Here is a 23,304-nt window from a genome sequence, read left to right as displayed (position 1 = left end):
GGTCTCCGCACTTACCATCAAACTTCTTGTAGCGGGAACTGAACATGGTTTGTAGGTGATTGCTAAGCTCCACAACGGCGTTCCTGAAGTCGTGTTTACTCTGCTGGCTGTACTTCTCCTCCATCTCTTGGGAGCAGCACGTGTAGCCTTGTGAGCAAACTTTCAAATGGTCACCTGAAAAGCAGGGAAGAAAAGACCCCAAATTAGAAGGATTCTCTATGCAAAGAGGTCAGCTTGCGAGGCACGGGGAGCGAGGACCAACAGCACCATCCCCTTCCAAGGAGACCTCCCCTCACTGCGAGCGCTGCACTGGGCATATCAAAACCTGGTCCTGTAGAACTTTATAGCAACACATGTAAATAAGACCTGGTCTTTCTGCAAGAACATTAAAAAGTGGCCTCCTATTTATTCAGTTAATAAATGGAATAAACACATACTCATCTCGCACAGTATAATTTGAAGATCCAGCAAATTGACCTGTATATTCTTCGATACCTACCAGGAAATTTTTGCTGAGTATTTTAATTACTTCCAATTCACTCGGTTCACACACAACACAGCATCAATGCCAGCAGCTTTTTTTGTACAGATAAATCCTTTCTTCTTCACCTCCAGTTACCACAGGAGGAGTCATCTCTCAGAAGCACAGTTATCACCAATACTAAAATACACTTGGTTTATGCTACAGCTCATTAATGCTACAGCATTATCTTTTCCAGCTCCCAATTTGACAGTTTTCTGTCATCATCCTGCATGAAACCAGGGGGTTGGTTTTGGAAAATTCTTTCCTTCACCCTGAAGGATGATTCTGTCCTAAGAGTTATCTGGCCCAAGATGGCTTGGTCAGAGCCATCATCAAGTGGTTCAGTTATCTACCATAGCTCCGTTACAAACTTTCACAGGCAATCTGGACACAGGATCTGGCCCCACATCATTTGCTTTTAAAGCATCTCGCTGCAGTGTGGGATGAAGCTGCTTCTAGCACCACCAACAAAATGCTGCCGTCGAGTTTGGTGGGCCAAGATAAACTCTTCCCATTGCAATCCTCGGCTCCAGCTTCTCTGGCAGGTCCCACAAAGCAGCGGCACCACCGTGGGCTGACACTAAACTGGTTCAGTCTTGGGCAAACTGTGCAAATCTTTGTCAACTCTGAAGATCCAATCAAAACAAGCAGTTAACATGAGAAACTCATCCTTCCAAGTCAGATGGTATTTTAGATGACACAGCCTACATGTAAGCTGCTGCCTTCTCTTCCAGTTTCACACCCCGCTGCCAAACCTTATCCTCCATCCCGAGAAAGCAGATGGAGGAGCAAAGGCTCTTCCCTACCTGCTCACACCCTGAAAGCCACCAACAACCACCACCAAGATTCAGGGACTCATGGCAAGCGCAAAGCAAACCACCTCTTCTCAACAGAGCTGTGAACCATGCGCTTACTAAAGAGCATCCAAAGTGGGTTTAGAGAAACAAAAGCTGGGTTTGCACAGTGCAAATCAAAGCCTACCCATGCCTAACAGTTGCTTCTCTGCCTGCCTTGTGCCAGACCTCATACCAACATCATTTACCCAGCTATTGAACTTCTGCATCACTTTGCTTTGATTTCCAGCCCAGAAATAGTGGTATCGCTCCTTTCAAACACTTAAGGACCATTTTAAAATGAGCTATGCATACTGTTATATCTATAAATATATATAGAATTCCTAAGAACCTCTCCTCCTAAATCTATTTTCCTCTTGTGCTATGGGGTTGGCTTGTTTTCCCTTGTGTTACAGAGACCTTGACCGACAGATAACTCTGCCACAGCTAATTTATTGCACAAGACCATCCGCTGCTCTTGAGTTACAGAAAGCTCAGGGTCTGTTACAGGAAACAGCACCACTTGGGCACAGCCTTCAGAAAACACAGAAAAAGCTCACCATCTCCTTACGGATACATTTTCCTCCCACGGATACTATTCCTTTCCACCTCAGAGGAGCACCTCCAGAAGCAAATGCACAGCATTAAGGGGAGCAGCATGGAGGGATGTGGCTCTATTTAGCTTGACACGGCATTGAGAGAGGAAGAGGCAGATTTTCAGAGCCTGACCACCAAATCCCTCCTGGAATATACCCGGAGTGAGCCTGCCTTACTAGCAAGCATTACAAAGGGAAAATGCCCAAGCACCACGGCTTTAGCTCAATACAGGACTACGGCTCTTTGACGCAATGGGAAATGAAGAGCAGTGGAGTCATAACTTCAGCTAGAATGACAGCTAGTTTTGAGGTGTCAAAATAATTCCGTTTCAAAGCTCTTGTCATGGTTTGGGGTTGATTTTTTCCTGTGTTTCCTATGGGGGGAGTATGCTGGAAATACATTTTACAGACTCAGTCCTATTGCCATGAATTACGCCTGCCTTTGATGGTTAAACTCGCATACTTCCCATTCTTTTGTGTTGGAGTGGTAAGCCTCTACCCTACTTGGCAAATTCAAACCTACTGATAGCACGTTACACTTATTACACTGGCAACTTCTCAAGTTCTTCACAGATGCCCTGGGCTCCCCGAAACAATTGTTTTTAACAACTACTCCATTTATTTATGGCGAAAAATACAAAAGCCCCATGCACTTCACAAATACAATTACAGTTTTATATCTATTTATACCATTAAACTAAAGTTACCAGGCACCTAATGTTACAAACAAAATCCTTTCTCTTTGATCCCCCTCCTCCCTGATTTGCACGGTGCCTCCCCAGGACACACATGCAAAGCCAAGCCAAGAGAGCACTACTGATAGTAAATCAAGCTTGCACAGACCCCATTTGGTTGATCATTAAGAAATTATGCTCCAAAATGCAACTCAGAAATTCAAAAATGAATGACCAAGCAATCTAATTATGGAAGATATTTCTCAGTCATGTCAGCACTATGTGGTCTTGGCTCATGATCAAGAATTAGCTCTGTCTGGAGCCCAGGAGCTCCGGCTACTCAGTGCTAATCATAGAAGATGCACTGTGCTACCCGGTGTTAAAAAACAGAATGTTTAGGGCTATGGGCTGCTTTTCTTACAGTTTTCTTATGCCACAGTAGGAGACATCAATGGAAAGTCACTCAAAGACACTGGGGGCTCCAGTTTTCCCACGGGAAGGGTTGTCCTTAGCACCTCCACATCCCTGAGAACATATCCTCACTTTAGCAGAGCAACAGGCACTGACACAGCTTGTGAGAAGTCATGTCTAGCCTTTGTTGTGCATCAGTTAACAGAGCTCATCTGGTCAGCATCCATCCACAGGACTTGCCCCACGCCTGAGTTTGCAGGGAGAGCAACACACCATCCCATCGCCTGCCCGGGTGATGGATCCATCACCTGCCCCTGCGGTGAGCGGCTGTGGTCTTGGGAACTGCTTATGCCTCCAAGAACAGACCCCAGACAGCTTCAAAACACAAAGTGCTACAACCACGGTGTGCAGGGGAATGAAAGCCATGAAGCAGCTGCTGCCAATGGTCCACGTGAGCACAGACCAGTCACACACAGAAAACACTGATCCAGAGCCAAGACCAAAGACAACGTTCTTCATCTTTCCAGTCAACTCCTCTATGGAAAAGGAGTGAAAACCAGGTTATTTAGTTCCACTGAAACAGAGCCCTAATGCTTATGTACATTATATAAAGAACCCTCTTGGTGCACGCTCGCTGTCAAGGACACATTCGGCAACAATTATTTCCCGAGTTAAAACTCATCAAACAATGCCCATAGAAGGCAGCTCTTCATCTACTGTTGAGCGTTAAAGACTCATCAGCTTTTGTAATTTATCACCATGTGAGCACAGCAAAAATAAAACCCTGCCACAGCTTCCTTTCAAGTTAGGCTTCTTATTGAATTGTTTGGCAGGGTGTGCAATCATCACATCAGGGGCTGCATGGCAAAAAGAGCTTAAGTAGCAGAGAACGACTCCAAGTATCTACCACATATGCATACCGTGGCTGCAGCTTGCCACGGATTTGCAGCAGATCGTTCCCATGGCCTGTTGCAGCAAGCCTTTTCCTCTATTTTACACTACAGATGAACACAGGGAGAAAAAGGAGAGACCAAAATGACAGGAGAAGCCTGGCCAGTTAACAGCACACCTCTGGGGAACGGAGGTGGAGGTTTAAAGGTAGAAATGCAATGGTACACAGTGCTGCCATCGGTACAGCCAAGGAAATGCCCTCAGAAAGGTGATCTTGCAAAGTAATGATTTAAGCCATTGCAGAAGCACCGCTTTTAGCAGGCTCCGGGCACACAGAGTTTCCTCCCAATCAAGTAACTGTTTTGCAGTGTGTCAGAAACCAAGTTCTCATCGAGTCAGCACACGTGTACTGTGAACTCGGGGGCTCAATGGTCCCAAAAAGCAGTTCTCTTCACCCATTTCCCAAGACCTTTTCAGATGTTGTTTCCCGATGTCTAATGTGGCTTCCCAGCCTGCTTTGGCCAAGTTGATATTTTAGTGTATATACCTATATATACACCTGTATACACACCTATATATACCCAGCTGCAAAATAGCAGGAGTTCTTTACTGGGAGGCAGGGGTTAGACTCCTTTGCACAGTCTAGCCCTTCACTGCAGCTTGGTAACCAAGCCAAAAGTCATTTATCATCCGAGATGTCACTGCTGGACCGGGCTCCCATGTGAGTTAACAGCCTGGGTAAGCTGGGCTGACGGAGGAGCAGGAAGGGACCAGCGCCACCATTTCAGCCTTGTGCTCTGCCTCTTCCCTATAGAACACATGGGCTTGTGTCATCTTTAAGAGTTTTATGACTTCCTCTGAACCAACTACCAAAGGAATCCTGGACTGTAATGCTGGGCTCTAATCCGATTTCACACTAGACTTGCCTTCTAATTATCACAGAATATTAGGCTTCCACCCATCATATATAATTGACATGCTACCGAGGCTTTACAAAACCCCCAACAAAGATGACAAGAAACACTAGCATCACCCCTGAGCACAGCTCCACTGCTCCAGCCCCACATTAACAAGGGGTGAGAAGAAGAAAGGGAAGCGTGAGCTTGTGATTGACTCCAGCAGAGTCATCGAGACAGACAAGGCTGCTGAACCATCCACCCAATCCGATCACCTTTAATTACACCCAAAATACCAAAACCAGCTCAGTTTTCCTGGCTACAAAAGGAGCTGGGCATGCTCAGCATCTCTGGGAATGGACTGTGAGCTCGGTGCTGCTGTAACCCTACAGATCATCAGCACAAACATAACAGACCCTGTCCCCCAGGCAAGGCTGGGTCTCCCTAACCACTCCTTACATTGCTTGTAGAAGAGAAGCATACCTGCTAATGAAGAGCACTATAAAAACGCAGATAGCGAGTGCCTCAGCACATGCATCTTTTCATATGACATGAGACTAAGCTGCAAATGCCAAAGGGAGAAAAATAACCCGGCTCTGGTGTACACCACACACCCAAAGCGACCCTACTGCCTCCTCCCCAGTTGTCACACGTGCACACTGCCTCAAGGAGTGCTTTTTAGCCCAGCATGCCAGGAAGGAAGAGACGTAAAACAGCATTAAGGTTCTGCTAACAGAGGTGATGCACCCACCAAGAGCAGAGTGGGATGTTTCTAAGCAAACATCCTGCAAATGATGCAGTGCTTCTGGTACCCTCTGGTCAGAGCAGGTCAAACCAGGCTGGGACATTCAGAGCTGTATCTTCCTCAATGCTGCCAAGCACACGGTGGCATTCCCAGCCCAAAGCAATCTTTCTACTGCATGTTTCCAGAAGAATTGCTTTGTGCAGCATCCTCCCTACATCCATCCCCATCAGACACAAAATAACGTACCCCATTTTCAATGCAAATCATTTCCAAACCTGAAGGCCACCATGACACAACCTGAGCCAGCTTTCCTTTCTTCCCTCCTCCAATAGCTTCCATTACCATTGTGCTCTCAAACCCAAAAAGCACCAAAAGAGCACCCCACATACCCAAACCCAGGTCCTCGTCGTGGAAGTCAGCAGCCAGCATCGCCTTCCAGCCTGGCACAGCAGCTCCAGCCCTTCCACAGCCATGGAAGACCTGGTCCTCGATTCACCCATCAAGGATGCTCACCCCCCACCCGCATCCCTTTTCTCCAAGCACCCAGGATTTTTTAAACCAGAAGACGTCCACACGTGCACCCAGCTCCCAGAGCTGACTGGTAGGGTTATGGAAGTACCACAGTCTGGCAGCATGTGCCAGCGTGCCGCATATTTAACAGCCCACTCAATTAGCAGCCATTTTATAGAAATGGTTTATTTGCCTTATTAATGTTAAAGCCACTTGTTTCCCCTGCGCTTCCACTTGGGTTATTAATCAATGCACGTTTCAGCTCTTTGCTGATTACTCTAATGGCACAGAAAGCCTCCCCAGACTCACAGAGCAAGTATATATACTGAAGTTCCCTTTCCCCCCCCTCCAAACCTGTCAAGCAGTCAAAACACACTCTTTGATACCCAAACCAAAGTCCTTTCACCTACGCTTAACAACAGTGAACTATTTTCAGCCGAGCTTTACTGCGTCTGTTAACTCAGCTGCTAATCCATCTTGCAGGCGCAGGGAATGCCAGCGCGCACAATACCTCAGTGACATACCTCCCTTCAACACAACAAATAATCCTAATTATTTCCATGGCGTGCACCTACAGTTACTTAAAATACCGTACACAACCAAGGTCTGTCTGGCTTCTAGTTTTCCGTTTTGCTTTGTTGACAGCTTCGGGTTCCCAAATTTACTGCCAAGAGAGTCAGGGACTTAAGAGAACAAGAGAGATTTATATCCATGTGTGTACATTAAGCTAAACTCACATTAGGAACCTTAATTTTCTACTGGAAAGAGCAACTTAGGACACAAAGAGGGCTCTTGCCTTCCCCCCGCTCAAGTCCAAATTCCTACCACAAAGCTCGTCTTCGAGCTGATGACAGAGCCAGGTCCCTGAAGGACCAAGTCCAGGCAAATCCCACCCGTCGAGGCTGAGCAGAGTGATTTTGGGATATCCCTCCTGGGCAGGGGCAGACCAGGAAGGCCCTTCCTATGCTCCTAATGCAGCTCTTCACCTGAAAATGAAAGACAAAGGCCTGTCTCTGCTCGCTGCAGCACCCTGGAGAAGCATCACTGGTCAGCCAAGGTCCCCTGCTCTCCCACTGTGGCTGTGGCAACAAGGAGGTTCAGGTGGAGACCCCCAATGACCAACCCCAAAAACCCTCTACAGCCCATCTGAGCCCTTTGCAGGTGATGTCCAAGCAAGGAGGATGCAGGATCTCACCTTCAGTAGGGTTTTTACGAGTTCATTTACAAGTTAAAACCCTGCTCACCTGAGGAAAAATACCATCACTGCTTCGTTTCCACAGCACAACCAACAATTTCCTTCCCAACAGGGTGGCCCGAAAACTGTGAGGTTTTACACCCAGGAAAAATATGCCATAATAGAGCATGCTTTCATTCCAACAAACAGGATATTGAGTCAATTAGTGGCACACCAAACACAAACCAGACAGATGAAGATAATGCACTTCTGCAAACATCAAAAGCGAGCCCAACCACACAAAGACCTGAATATACAAATAAGGTGAGGGAAAAATAATAATACTACACAATTAAACTTATTATTTATGCAAACCTGAAGACTAAAATAGCTCTGGTTAAGTAGAGGATCCTCCCTCGCTCTATCTAAGACACAAAGCTTTAATGAAAACCAAGAGTTGTTTCTTCATTAAAACACAAAACCAACCCCCCCTTCTTGACACTGCTGAGTGAGAACGTCGGAAATGCAAATGCTCTTTATTATCATCAAATTCTTGAGGCATGAAACAGTTTTCATAACATGTCTCTGCCTATATGCCCGATGTAAGAGGTGTTACACAACAGACAAGTTATGCTGAAGAGTAGCTTGGGGTTTTTCCACTCCTCTGGTGAGGAGGATGGATAACACAAGGCGCACAAATGACCCATCTCCGGGACAGTGAGGACAGGCAGTGCCCCTGTCCCTCCATCAGCCACCAAAGAGCAGCCGGAAAGCCCAATGCTGCCAGCAATTTTGGGCATACATAAAGGTAAAAATAAAGGCTATGATTAAAAAAGCCCCCAAGCCTGCACAGAGCCAGTGATCAGAATCCCTCAGAAACTGCCCAACAGATTTTACAGGGATAGCCCCCCCAAAAACATGCCACCAAGTATAACCTCATGCAGTTAGGAGGAGGCAAAGAGAATCCACTGGGAACAGCACACAGAGAATTAGCGAAGCCTCGAGCACAAGGAACAGTAAACAGAACAGATCTGGCTGGGAGACAGTTACTTTCTTTATGAGACTTCTCATTTTTTTCCTCAAATTCCCCCTGAAGAAGGCAAAACAAAGCCAAAAATCTGCCTGGTTGGGGTTTGGTGGGTTTTTTTCCATAAACTTTCAGGCTATTTGCCCAAAAAGCAGCTTTTAACCAAACCGGATTCCACCACAAACACTGCCATTCAAACTGCAGTATTTTTCCTTCTTAACCACATTTTCTCCCTCCATTTTCGTTCCTTCTCCTTCGGGGAGGGACCCTCCACCTGGGATGCTCACACCACACACAGGCGAAGCAGGATACACGCCTCGCAACGGCTTTTCCAGTGGTGTTTTTTTTCCCCTTTTCAAACACAGCCAATTCCAGCCTCAATGCACAAAACCACGTTTCAGACACACACAGAGGTTTCTTGTGACACTCACCCAGGCTTACAGCCTTCTGCCAGCAGAGCGGTCATCTACTGGCAAAGCTCATAAAGCCCAACATGGCCAAGTAAAAGGTCCTGAAGCAGGTCAGGGCAATCCCAAGCACAGACATAGGCTTTAGTGGAAGGGGTCCTTGGAGCTGGATGAGCTTTAAGGTCCCTTCCAACCCCAACCAGGCTGGGGTTCTATGATCTCCCCAGCTGAGACAACCCTCCCGAATGGCAAGGACCCCCGTCCCAGGGTGGTGCTGCAGTGGCCGTGTGCTCAATGTCTCCAAATACCTCACCTTTCCCACCTCGCCAGCTACCAGGGACTTAACAGAAGGGAACTTTTCCTTCTTGCAAAACCCAAACCAAGCATGCACCAACGCTTCCATTGCCACATTTTCTAAGAGCACCAGCAGGAATAGGAGTACTAAACCCATGTGAACCAGCAGCTACGACCCAAGCAAACATTTAACAAAGCCCCAAAAGCTAAAGATGTTTTCAATTCCTTCAATAAGAAACAAAGCTCATGAAATTCAGCCACAATTTCCTGTTTTCAACTCATAATAAAATTAAAAAACATAGCTCAGGCTTTATACAAACAATAATCTAATCTATAAACTGGAACACAAGAGAGATGTTAATTAACTTCCCCAGAGATTAATTCTCTATGGAGGGACCCAAAATAGGTACTGGAAAGTAGCCGGATGCTGTATTTGATCCGTAGGGATGCACTCCTTTACCCTGCATTGGGTGGTTTTGGGCAGGGAGGACAGTGAGCAGCGTGCAGGGGCTCAGCAGAGAGCCAGCACCACGCAGGGACACCCATGTCCTCCTAGGTGACATGGACAGGTCTCCTTTTGCTCCCATGTGCATCCCTCTCTCCAAGCAGCTGCCAATAGCAGGGCTTATTTCCCAACCGGCAAAGGCAGCCTGGACTTTGGACCAGAGCAAAGACTCCTTCCTCCTGCCACCCCATGTGCCACTGGCCACCGATCCCTGGGAATCCCGCTAATGGGGAGCAAAAACGAGCCCAAGCTCTGTAATGAGGAAGAAAACTCTTATCTCCTTGATTTGCAAGAACGTTGCTCGCCCGCGTTTTCTTGGGGGCAGGAGTTACAACTTCTGGCTGTTGTAAGTACATACAGGAAGATGTAAAGGTTTCAGGGTTCAGGTGTAGCAAAGTCCAGCTGTAACCTAACAGTTGGCTCATGCCAGGAAATGGGCACCCTCCCCTGCTGCTGCACATCCCCAAAGGCACCTCACAAGACAGAAAAGGAGGAGCTTTGGACTGCTTCCATCAGGAAGGGCTAAAACCGGAGGGCCAAGCAAGAATGAGGTTGCTTGGGCAGGTGTCCCATCCACATGGGCCAATGCAGCCCATGACCCTGCCCAGTAGGCTTGCTGAGGACCAACCCTGAGGGCCTTCGCTCCCCAAATCCCCCCTTATTCAAGCCAAGGGATACCTGAGGCCTTTCTGCAAGACCCAAGTAATCAGCAAGGTCCCCAACACACCTCCGACAGCATCAACCCATTTGTCAAAGCAAACTCACAGGCATGCAAAGCCCTTCCGTAAGCGGCCTCAGACCAGCCCCAGGATGAGCATCCAGCAGTTGGGGGATGTCAGCTCCCTGCACAAAGCAACAGTTGTGCAACGCCAGCAAAACCAGAGCCCAGCCATGGCAAGAATCACTCATTTATAGGATGTTTCCCACCCTCCAAGTCTTTAAGGAAGACCTTGACTCCCTCTGCATCCCTTTCCAATACACAATTTTCCACTTCTGAACCACCCAAAACCTACCCAAGTCCTCCATGAGCAGACCCTAACTACCAGACCTGCCCCTTGCCGAACAGAGTCCTTCCCCACGTGGCCACATCCTGCCGCCCCTCGCAGGACAATTAGCCTTAATCCTCGTTAGTTCTGTAGGTTTCCTTTAAATCCCGTTACCGCATTCCTCCGTGCACTCAAGCGCTCAGCCTCCTCCTCCTCGATGGTGATGGTGACCCCACGGTGCCTCCCGGCTCCTGACCCACCGGAGCTGCACCAGTCCCAAGGGCTGCAATGCTCCCGGGCTAATCTATCTTCACTGATTAGTTCTTAATCAGGAAGGCAGACGTGAAGGGAGGGTGCAGATGAAAAGAGAAAGGAGGAGGGGGGCTAAATGGCACAACTTAAAGGTTTTTTTCAAGGAAAAGCTCCCTTTGCTTCAGGAGACAACGAGGAAAACCTGGTCCAAAAGCAACGTTTGAAGTCTAGCTACTTTCATATTTATAACGCTTGAGTCACTGCAGAAAAGCTCCGCCAAAGCACACCGAGTTGGACGGCTGCATTCATTTACTTTGGAAGTTTATCCAAGCCTTGGTTAAAGATAAACAACACGCCTGGATGTGAAAAAACAGCAGAGCCGGGCTGCCAGAGCAGTGGGGAGCTTCCACCCGCTTTGATAGCACCAAGGCACGAGATGGTATCGGCGCAGCCCAAAATGTACTTACTCCTTCCTGGAGAGGCGCGGCGAATTGCTTGTGCTTGGGAGGCATTCTTGCCATACTCGTATTATGCAAATGCTTCAGCTTAGAAAGCGCAGGCACAATCAAGGCATTTAGACCCGATTCATTAATGGCCAACAGTTAATAGGCTGCAATTCCTCTGTCTGGGGGATTTGGGGGGTGTTTAAGCCAAATCTGTAAAACCTCTCTATATTACAGCTGCACTTTTGGTCTGCTACTGAAAGCAGGAAGCACCTTCTAGCCCAAAACACCCTGAAAAGCAGAAGTAAAACCAGGTCTCCACTGTGCATCAGTATTCCTAAACCTCTCTCCATCAGGGACACAAGGAAAAAAGCGACTTGGTGCCATGTCTTAACGCTCAGCGCTCTCAGTGCAAACCTGCCACAAAACCAAAGTGTGCCGGAGCATGATTCTCTCAAGAGCAGCACCTACACATCAAGGCTACAAATGAGTTTTCGGAGCCTGACACCCTCCTTTCCATTTAAAGTTTAAGTCAACGCCACCGCACAAAACCCCAGGGTCTTTCTTAGCAGAGCCAACCCGAAAACACATGGTGAACATATTGCCAAGTTTGAGAGACGCCCCGAAAGAGCGACGATGCGAGCTTTGGGGACTTCAAATAAACAAATCCGAACGGATCAATCTGCAAAGCCTGTTTTCCATTTGCGGCTTTGCGTTTGCTGGTTTATGTTCCTTTTTCTGTCTTCGCTGTTTGTTTGCTTTCAATTACCTTGGCCCCTCCTTATCCTAACCTCTGAAACTCCCTGTGTCGCGCTGGCCGGGAGGCAGGCAGCAGGACACCATAGTCATGCGATTCCACATGGGAGCTGGAGGATGCTCCGTCTTCAAAAGCTGATGGTTTTGCTCTCAAATTAACTTCTTTTGGTCTAAACTCCCCTCCCCATAACAAGGGTATGGCACCAGCAATTTGGCATCCTCTCCCATGGAGCAGGGACTATTTGCTGCTTCACAGGTCATCAGGAGGTAGCAAGCAAAGATTACCAGATGTGGGGTTTATCACCTTAAGTGGAACCACCATTTTCTTTATGGGAACCCTGGTTTTTAAGGTTTTTATCAGATCACTTCCATTACAAAAGCTTCCCTTACATGCTCAAAAGCTCCTATAAAACCCCTAGTTCAAGGTTTATTTGGTCTAGGTGGTTTTCAACTTGGGAAGAACGACTTGCAGGTGATTTGTCCTATAAACTTTGACCAGTGGCTCCGTGTGCTCAAACCGTGCCTGCCTTGTGAGCAAAATTCCATCAGCTCACTGACCAAGAGATGTTCTTTTAAGAATACTGGAAAAAAAGAAAGAGCTTGCAGCAAAAAGGAAGTTTCAATTACTTTGTGAAATCAAGCAGAAAAATTAAGATCCAAGCAAACTTTATTAGCTCTGACAAGCAAATGCTGAAGCCTTTGTTTCCGATGTGCGCAAAACTTTTACTAAGGAAGAGGTGGGGGTGTTTTGGGGGTTGTTTTTTCTTCTCTTTAAGCCACAGAAATATGCATCCCTTCTTTTACATCCTTTGCAACAACTGGGTTTTGTAAAGACATTCAAACGGAGGCACCGGCACAGAGCTATCACAAAGCAGCTGATTCCTCTCTAAGCATCCACCAACATTTCCATGTGTCAACAGTACTCCACAACCACATTTATCTATGTAAAAACCCACATTAATAAGCCCTCCCCCTGTGTGCAGAGCTTGCCAAGCAGAGGAACAGTGCAGATCACCCAAGACCTTAGACCAGGTTAAGAGGCGACTGGAGGGGTCTGTGGAAGCACACACACAGAGGCAGCAGTCTGAAGCTTGTAATAACGGAGGCTGTGGCCCCCCTGGAGGTTCACTTTTAGAGGGCTCACAAGCTAAGACAGTCCAAGAGAGCTGCGCTACCAACTGCCCCACTCAGCCCTACACTGCTCCTGTGAGCAAACCATCGCCTCTGCCAGAGCCCTCCCGGCTCCTGGCTACCAGCACTTATTCCCCTTCCTTCATCAAGGACCAAGAAACTTCATTTGCTGAGAAAATAAAGTTCAGCCCAAGAGCAGGTCTTGGGCAGACATAAATGAGACTTCAGTTATAAGCAGAATGTTTTCCATAAGGACATTTTCATAGCAACACGGAGACTGTTCTGGCACCAAAGGGAAGGCAGAGCTCTTGTGCTGCTCAACGCTCACAGCTCCCTGGTTGTATGTGTGCATCTCCCATTTTAGTTTAGTGCAGGGTGACCTCAGCCCAGGCAGTTTTGGGCCCAATATTTCAGCCAGGAACATCCCATTTCAGAGCAGCTTTTGAGAACAGGAGTCTGGAGGGACCACTGCTATTGACCGACCCAGAGATGCTTCTCCTTATCCACATCCTGACCCTGTGATGCTTCTCATCACAGCCACAACTTAAAATGGAGTTTATCTGCAGGAACCCACACTACATCTCACTATGTACCTGCACACTACAAACACCCCCTAAAGCAGCAAGTAGGCATCGCACTGGTTTTCAACCTAAAACACAAAGGCTTTGCACGCTCCATCATTGACCCAGTAATGCTGCCAACCCCTTGTTCCAGTTTGCCTTCCCAGGAAGGAAAGCAATGCTGCTCTGCCCCATGTCTCCCCTCTGCTCATGACTGTAGAAACAATTCCCCAGTTTCAGCTGGACCACAAAGAGGCACCAGTTAAAGGGGTTTCAGGAATAATTAGCTTCCATCAATCTGATGCAAACCAGGGTTGAGGAAACAAGCCCAGATGAAGGGCTCTGGGAGGGAGAGCCAGCAGAGCTTCACCTCACAGCAGCTCTTCCACCACATGTGGAGGACCAAGGCATGCACGTGTGCTTCCCAGCTCAACCCCTCATACAGCCAAAGCTACCAGGGGCTATTCAGACACACAACCGGCTTCCTGTGGTTATCAGGTCTTGGCTTACCAGGCCATCAGGATAAAGGCTGCATGGGAAATTGCCGAGCAATCTGTGCATGCAACACTGTGCAGGGAAAAAAAGAGTGAAAATAAAATCATAACAGAGCTGTCTGCAGGAGAACACCACCATCTGAAATGGCTTTCCAATTCTAAAAGGTTAAAAACCTCAGTGATTGACTAACTCAATGTGACTGCAAAAGGCAGGAAAGAACACGTTGCTCAAAGGGGACGCCAGCACCGAAAACAAGGAGGTGGGTCAGATTTAAATCTAAACAGGTCCACCACACATCCATCCTAAGGCCACTGTTTATAAGCAGAGAGAGGCAACTTTATACACAAAGATCACACACCAGTGGTTCCTGGCTGCTCCCAGGAAGAAAAGCTGCTTTTCAGCTGAACTTACTGAGAACTGCTCGTGTAAATAAGGCAAACCTCCAAAAACACACAAAGCTGAGCCTGAACTGAAGCATCCCATGGAGCAGGGCAAATAAGCCACGCAACAGGAGACAGGGGAAGTCCAGCACCAAAAAACCTAAGGTGCAACCTTCCCAAGACCTTTGAAACACCACTGAAGTTTGAGGTGGTCCTACCAAGAGCAGGGAATTGGACTCCATGATCCCTATGGGTCCTTCAATATTCTATAATCCTATGAAATTGGGCCAGGAGGTGCCACCGTGCCAGAGCCCAATGCCAGGGTTGTTGCCTCCTCACCTGGGGGCATTTATGGTGGGCATCAGCACCAGTGACGGTCTGAACCATCCCCTAAACCTCCCACATCTCGCCTTTATCTCCCCTTAGACAAACCTCCTCAGAGCTAAGGCCACAGCTGAGCTTGTAAATGAGATTTTTGCCTGAAAAATGTGCTTTTAAACCCTTTGCCTGCTCCTCTGACCACGATTTAGTTTTTTTCACAGCCGGGGCATCTGCAGAAGCCACCCAGCTCACACAAGCAGCACACTGTGCTCAGCCAGCATGATGTGATCTACATCCAAAACCCCATCCTGCCGCTGCAACAGACTCCCAATGTATTCCCCAGGTCTGGAACTAGCAACCTGCCAGTATTAGTGGGAAAGGCGAGGCCGAGTAGTTTAAACTACCCTGGAAAAGCCAAGGAAGGGGGTGGGAGAGCAGGGAGAAAGGATTAAGATAAGGGTATCACGGGATTAGAAATTCCCCCTTCTCCTGCTCACCTCAGTGCCTTATCTGTGGCAGGTTCACACAGGCACTCCTTCTCCTCACATTAGCACAGATAAATCCCAGCACCTTTTCAACAATTCACAAGCCAGCATCTGCACCACTGAGTTTCTGTTTGAACAAAACCATGCCAGGAGGGACAGCAGCATCCCCGATGAAGGGACAGCAGCATCCCCGATGAAGGGACAGCAGCATCCCCGATGAAGGGACAGCCACCCACAGGGAGGGCACAGGAGGCCACTTCAGCCTTTTAAGACAAGCCCACGTTTTTGGTTTCCCAACCTTCCCTTCCAAGCAGGTTTCACCATGGGCACATGTCCTCTTGGCACTGCTCTGCTCTGAAGAACGTGGCACCTCTCCTTCATCACATCTGAGATAGATTTGCTGCAAACAGCTTTGGTGGGGTGGAAAAACAACAACTAATGCTGAAAGCATCTCACCCTAGAATTGACAATTGCACCGAGGCTCTTGCTGGCAGGCATCGAAGGGGTTTATTTTGTCTTTTTAAGCACAGTCCTGAGCAACCTGAGGCAGGCACAAGTGCAAACAAGACCTTTGCCATCCACCTCCCAGGCTGCACCATCCAAAATCCACTGCCAGGAAGGTAAACAGCCCCCGGCACACTGCAACCCCAGGGAAGGGATGGCCGAGCAGAAGGATGGGGTGCATTTACCAGTTGAGTTAGTCCTTCCCAAGCAGGGAGATGAGCTCCCACCCTCCATGCAGTGCTGCTGTGCTGTCCCAGTATCCCCCACCAGCAAAACCAGTCTTTATAGAGTTTGTGGCTAAAAAAGCAGAGAGGAGGGATGGGCAGTCCCCACAGGAGATACGAAGTGATGCTAGCAGGGCTGAGATAAGGCTTTAGCACGAGGGTTGCTGGTGATGGTTATCCCATGTGGGCTGGGTGCCTCCAGTGGGAACTGGCTTGTGACCAGAGCAGCTTCCCACTGCGGGGATGAACCTGCCCTGTGGGTGCACCAGGATAACACAGGCCAAGAAGCACCCGCAGCAAAGCAGTGAGGAGCCACACTGGTTCCAATGGACATGCCTGGGGCTCAGCCAAGGGGATCAACGCAGCGACACGGCAGAAAGCACACAGAGGGCAGGAAACCAGGAGCCAGCAGCTTTCCCATGAGAGCCCACGGCCAGGTTTCAAGTGCTTTCAGTGCAGCCAGCATCAGGCTGTGCTCACCGGGCAAGCAAAGCTTCCCGTGGTCATCACCAAAGGGAGAGGCAGGGATGGCACCAGTGTAGCCTTCCAGCCTGGGTACCCTGGGACAGAAGTCCAAGCTAACACCGAAGCCTTGAGACTCTACCTGAGCCCCCAGGTAAGAAGAACACTTCCAAGCCCGCTCAGGCTCCGGAACAGCCCCCTCCTGCTCTCATGCTATTCCACATTTCTTTCCATAGCAAAGTGTTTCGCAACCCTTGAGCAATCCTTTCCTTTTCCAATAACAAGGGACATTCTCCTCATTCCCCGCCAGCCCAGACGCACAACCACAGGCACAACCACCAGCTCCAAACCCTCCCACCCTGCAGACGGCCACGTCAGAGCCCTCTCCCCATGGGCTGGCACCAGGCAGGTCTGGCTGCACCCGGAGCATTGGGAAAAGTTAAATTTTAACTGGAAAGTCTTTCCCTAAGCAGCCTAAGCTGCCTCCCGAGCCTGGCTCCTGCAACTGAGGCATTCCACTTAATCCATTGAACTTCCAAGTGTGCTGCTTCGGCCATAACTCGTTTCCCCAAACAGAAATTGCTTCGTGTCTCTGAATATTAATACATCTATATTACTGAAAAGCCATAGAGCCAAAGATGACCTGTTTCACACAGCAATATAAACACTTCCTTGTCCTGACAAAGGCACAGGAAAAGTAGCTCGACATCAGAATGCAACTGAAACCAATAAAGAGATTTGCTCTGAAAGCAATGAATGTGAATCAAATCCCAAGGAAGTGCATTTCATGGCACAAGCCGCCTATGTTAACTGCCCAGTAGCCTCCCAAACTGCCAGTCCAAAGGCAACATGCAGTAAAATTTATGTTCTGCGGTCACTCAGATGCACATCTGGGGCAAAGGCTTGCACTTGGAACTAAAAACCCATTGAAAACATTCCTGGAGGAGCTCCGCAGCTTCCAAGCAGCACCTAGGAACGAGGTGGGACTGAGGCATTTAACCCCAGAAGACACAGGGGCTGGTCCCACACACATCCCTGCATCCCGCAGGGAGAACACAAGGGGTTAAAGCCCACGGTGGGCTCATGCCACAGGAGCATGAAGGGCCTATTTAAAAAGAAGACTCAGAAATGAGGAATTTTGCCAGTTTTTACCCCTGATAAATCCGCATTCCAGTCTGTCAGCTATCTTGTTATCCCCAGAGCTGCTGAAGTGTCTTTGGCTGTAACTATGCATGACTCCGGCTTTGAGTAATGGAAATAAAGCATGTGCATTGCGACTGCAGCGATCCTTTCCCGACCCCAGTGAAAGGAAAGGCAGAGCAGGAGGCCATCCTAGAGCTGCTCAGGGATTTCGGATGGAGAGGTCGGAAAGCTGCTCGCATCCCACCTCAGCTGCCCACCCCACCACCGAACCCGCCTGGGGAAGGATGCTTAGAAGCCGTGAAGGGGGACGATGCCAAGTTTCAGCCTAATACAGCAGCTTTTATTGTCTATAGTAACAAACAAATAAATGCTCTTCCAGATTCACGAGCCCGGTTGAGCTGGCAATCCATACCCAGCAAACATTTGGAAGCAGTATTGTAAAATTAAACAAAGCTATCATTTACAGGAAACCCTGCCTCGAGTACAAATTATAGAGTTGTTAAGTTTATCTGGCAATGCCTTGCCCCTGAGTGCTATATAATTATTCCTAAATCTTTCAGGAAAGAATGCAAATATTTTAAGGCCGTAACTCATTGACAAGGAGGAAGTCTCGTTTAACCTTTTGGGCATATTTTGATACCTAGAAATTAACCCTTATTTCTCAGTATCCCATTGAGCTGGCTGGTGAGTGGACACATCCCTGGTTTCAGCAAGGCTGGCAAAGGGTGACCAGGAGCACCAGGCTCGCCTGGCATCCTCGCCTGCTCACAGACTGTGTTTCCAAAGCAGTTTCGGGCTGGTTCAGAGCAGCCTTCCCGGTAAGGGAGGTTTCAGGCTGCTGAAAAGGCTGGCTGTTCTCACCGGGGTTACGGCAAAAGAGTGCTATAAAGGAGCCTTTAATAAAGCAGAGGGCTGAGTTACATGGAGCCCTGCTAGCGAGGCGCCTGCCACCGGGATCTCTGAGTCCCTTTGGTGGATTCAATGGGGCAGAATTAGTCCTGAGCCTCCTCTACTCGCAAAACCACAACTCTCCAACCAGCCCCCATTAACTCCGTTTAATCAGCAAAGCCACACAGCCAAGAGCACTGCCACCTTCCCCAACACTCACAAAGAAGAGGTGGTCAGGCCCTCCCTCCAGCACCTGAGCCCATCATCTACCGCTGACAGCAAATGGTTTGGGGCATATCTCTATAGAAACAGGCACTTGCAGCCAAAAGGGAGCAGAAGGTGTGCATTCCCTGGGACAGGCATTTGCAAAGCAACCGATGCACCCACCCATCCTCCCAACAGCACTCACCAGGCAAGCACCCTCTGCCCTGTGAGGGCTCAGCCTGTTCTGAAGCACCACTGCGCCCGCAGGGTCAGGGCTGCTTTGAAACCGTAACGTGCCTCCTATAAGCTAAAAAGGGAACAAACCCACCAAAACACAGGAGCCAAACCAACACCCAGCCTTACCTTACAGAAGGCAGTGCTCACACTATTGTATTCTGCTCCCAGTGCCATGATTTATTCAATAAGAGCTCAAGGGTGGGTGTTATCTTGGCACTGCTGCTCCAACAGCAGGATGCTGCGGGAGGAAGGTGCTAGCAGCCTGTCATACAGGAACGCCACCGTTCACAATTGCTCAGACACTGGAAGCAAGCATGTACTAGATCAAGGTTAGGCTGCAGCAGTTAATCCAGTAGCTTTGTATACCCCAACAACATGATGCACATCACCTGTCACAGATTAGTGCTTCTGACATGGTGGATGTCGGAGGTGAAAGGACCTGGCTTCATCCTCCCAGTGGAAGCAGGTCAGTGGGTTCCCCTCCTTGCAAACAGCTAAACCCAAGAGTTTTCAGTACAAAGATGAGTGCTGCACTGAGAAATCACCCAAACCGGATTTCAACCCAACTCCTCTAAGATGCTCCAAACCTCTGTGATGCTCCAAACTGCATCCTGGGTCCTTCCAGAAGTTATCCCAGCAACGCAAACCCCCTTTGCCTCCTCTCCTATGCGGTGACACGTTGTGAACCTTCTTCCACACCCAGAGTGGGGAAGGAGGCCAGGGCCCGCTGGTGCGCTCAGGGGAGCAGACACGTGGGCAATGGAACCAGCAAGCGATTGCAGGAGAAGAAAAGTGATCTCATTATGAAAGCTAATGAAAACGAACCACAGTTATTATGTAAACAGCACTGAATCATTAGCAGACGCTATCAAAGCCATTTTTTAACCCCACTGAGAAGAAAAGCACCCTGAGCTCCAAGCCAGAGCTCAGGAGGATGCCCGTCCCCTTTCCCCCAGTCCAAACCAGTGCCACAGTGCTGAGCTCTGATCTGTACAGCAGGTTTCTGCCCAGGCAGGGGCATTGCCATCAGTGCCCCACCACCTCTTCCCACTGTGCTCCCCCAGTACTGCCAGCCAACATACTTTAGACACCCAAAGGCTGACGGGTGGGCAAGCAAATCCACCCCACACTGCTCAGAGCAAAGGTAAAGCCCACATGTACCTGGCAAGGGAATTATGTTCCACCAGGCTTATAACTGTGCTGGTTCCTTTGATCACATAAACACCCTGTCCTCCCATGAGAATGGGCCAAGGAAAGCAGGAGGTTATTTTCCCCCCCTTATTGCTACCATGCAAAGTCTCTCCCTATCACCAATTTCTTTCTGATAGCCCCAGTGAGCTGCATTAAGCTGCTTGCTCTTTAATCTTCCATGGGGCAAAGTTACCTTTAAAACAAACAAACAAGCAAGCTCCCTTGTAAAAGAGGACACTGCCAGCCAGTTGGCTATAAAGACACTCAAACAAGATCCTCATGTTTGCAGGAGAAGCAAAAAGCTGCCTTTCAGCCCAGTAAAAAACCTGGCTCCATCTTTATGTTCCAAGAATGCTGAATCAAAACAGGCTCCGCTCTTTAAAAAGAAGAGAGTACAAAGAAGCAAAAAGTTTGCATTAAAACCCATGTAATCTTTTTAAAACACCATTATTAGAACCTGTAGCACCAGCCAAGAGCGATTTATCACCCCCTGTCATCGCAGCCTGCAACACAGAGCTTTTTATACCAAACTGTCAATGCTACCAAGCTAAAGCCCCAGCTCATAATGTCTTAAAGCTGGCCCTCTGCTGCCAGCAAATCCCCTAAACCCTGGGGATCTGGGGCTCCAGGGCACTGCTGCTCCTCCAGCAAAGCTACTACATGGACTTGTAACATCCTTAACATCCTCCTGCTTCAGATGCGGGATGCGCCACATTGGGTCGCATCGCGAGGTGACCCAGCACCAAGCATCCTGCATCCGAAGCAGGAGGATGTTATAGACCAATGTGGGAAAACAATTAGAACCATAGAATAGTTAGGGTTGGAAAGGACCTTAAGATCATCTAGGTCCAACCCCCCTGCATGAGCAGGGACACCTCACACTAAACCATGGCACCCAAATTCAAAGGTAACTTTGGCTCCTTCCAAAAGGAAAGTCAACAGGCCATAAAGGCTTTCACTACATTTCCCAATGCAAACCCAAAGCACCATGAGGCGCCCGGTTCTCACAGCGCAGTCAGAGCTTTGGGAAAAGCAGACACCCTGACATTTGGGGTTTTCCTGCGAAGCTGTTACTTTAACACACCCCAAATCACCAGTAATTTCTCGAATAGCATTGCCAACCACAAGAGGTTAAACCGACTGCACATTACTTAAGCTAACCTAAGTGTGACCCCTGGAAAGGAACAGCTATTGGATGTTGTGGTTCTGTAGAAACTCAATTACCAAAGCCAATTTCCTATGAGCATTTAGGGGAAAAAAAGAAGAAGAAGGAGAAGAAAAAGAACAGCAACGATGCTGACAATGTGTAAGGGCCACATATTTTCACCTCCCGAAAGCTGCAGCCTTGCCTGGGTAGGAACAGTTCCTATTCCCACAAAAATGTTGAAACATATTTTAAACATTTCATCATTGTTTGCTCCCATCTGAATTTGCTTAAAATCCAGACAATTCTCAACTTCTAAACTGGAAACACTGAGAGAAATACTTCTTGCACATCCTTCGTGAAGGGCAGCTCCTCTCTGCTCTCCGTTGCCCTTTCCTATACCAAAGCCAGCAGAGAAGCCCCTGACAGGGAACCAACACAAGTCCAATTGTGACAGTCACAGAATACACGAGTAGAAAGTCAGGAAACAAATTTAGCTTCTGCTTAAAAGATGAGCAACAAAAAAGCACTTCTAAGAGTGACTGGGGAGACAGGCAATGCTTTACACTGGGACAGGGGCACTACAATCTGAATTTCACATCATAGTCAACATTGGGTTGCTCTTAAAGGCCAATCCCATCAGTAGGTACCCATCCCCATGCACTTTTTAAGCACCATCTCCATCCTTTCAAGCACCACTGCCCATGGCGATGACCCCTGCCCATGGGGACCACCACCCCTTCCCCATCCCACCTCACCCCTCTCCTGGGCCCCACAGGGATAAGAAATGTGCAGGACTTCATGGCACAACCCAGTGGGGAAGACACCTGTGGCATCTGCAAACAGAAACCACCATCCCATGAAACCCATCACAACCATATCTGCATGGGGACAAACCCTCCTGACACCCCACGCAGCTGCCACCAGCCCCCTCTGCACATGTAAAGCCTCCGATACCTCCTCTCTGGCTCCCCTCTTCCCAACACGTTGCTTTCCCAGACCAGAAAGATGTGAAGAAGGAGAAAATCCCCTGGAACAAACAGGATGCTTCAGCCACAGCCCCTGTGGGGCTGCAAGGGCAAAGAAAAACAACACAGACAGCCCAAAATCTCAGCTAAAAAGGCAAAACAGTGTCATGAAACACTAAGGAAAGTCTTTACCAAGCAGGTAGGGAAGCAGGAAAGATGGGCTACAACAAGGCTGTTCTCTTTTAATTAAAGTGCTTGGCAATTATATAATTGTAATACAATTGTAATACAATTGTAATACAAGCAGCAGCTTTCTTCCAAGATGCACAATCTCAGCAAACAGCATAAACTGCCCTTTCCAGGGCACCGGAAGGGTTTACTATGGGATATGTTGGAGCACATGGGGTAATTTAGGGAGCAAGGGGGGAAATTTAAGCGTTGCTGGGCCCTCGCATTGCTTAGCAATGGGAGAAGGAAGTTATCTTCATAATCTCAAAAGAAAGAGAAAGGAGGAGGAATGTGAGGAATGCGAGGAGGTTATTGCCCCGGAGACCGGCCCTGGCAGCCAGTGAGGAGACACATGCTCTGACCCCTTTGGCTGACAAGAATTTCCTTGCCCCCGCTCCAGCTAACACCCCTTTATCCCCCCCCAAAAAAAAGTCAGAACAAAAACAAGGAATAGAAATCTGGGCCCGAAGCATTGCTCCTCTTCTAGGAAGAGAAGAAGGATTTTGCAGCAGATGGGATAATCCTGATGCTCCATCCCAAAACCTGCAGGTTTTGGGGAGCACAGCAGGAGGGAGACGTGAACGACTGAGCAGATGCAACTCGACATCTATGTGTCTGTGCACATCTATAGAATTCCCTTGGGAAGCACCCCTCTACTTATCAGGGGAATGGCTACAGGTGGAGGGGACAGGAGGCAAGAGCCACACATCCAACTCTTTTCCAGATGCCCTGGGAGTCCTTCCCCATCCATGCAGGCTCCAGGATGCTCCCAGGGTTGGTAACCTACTGCACATAACCAGGACAGTGGGGTCTGCA

At 48.5% G+C, this 23,304-nt stretch overlaps 1 protein-coding gene across 2 annotated transcripts in view; it reads right to left on the bottom strand.

Moving 5' to 3' along the window:
* GPC4 (glypican 4) overlaps positions 1 to 23,304 on the bottom strand; it is a 64,052-nt gene that overhangs the window by 35,727 nt on the left and 5,021 nt on the right. For both annotated transcript variants that reach the window (XM_057404901.1, XM_057404902.1), the window contains exon 2: positions 16 to 174. In XM_057404901.1, coding sequence (XP_057260884.1) covers positions 16 to 174 — 159 coding nt within the window. The remainder of the gene's footprint in view (positions 1 to 15; positions 175 to 23,304) is intronic.

Source organism: Pezoporus wallicus, unplaced genomic scaffold (assembly GCF_028554395.1).
Source record: "Pezoporus wallicus isolate ANWC-B61680 ecotype Strahan unplaced genomic scaffold, APGP_CSIRO_Pwel_v1 contig_6217, whole genome shotgun sequence".
NCBI classification, from domain to species: Eukaryota; Metazoa; Chordata; class Aves; order Psittaciformes; family Psittacidae; genus Pezoporus; species Pezoporus wallicus.
The sequence above is the reverse complement of the archived record's forward strand: the minus strand, read 5'-3'. Positions and strand labels throughout refer to the sequence as shown.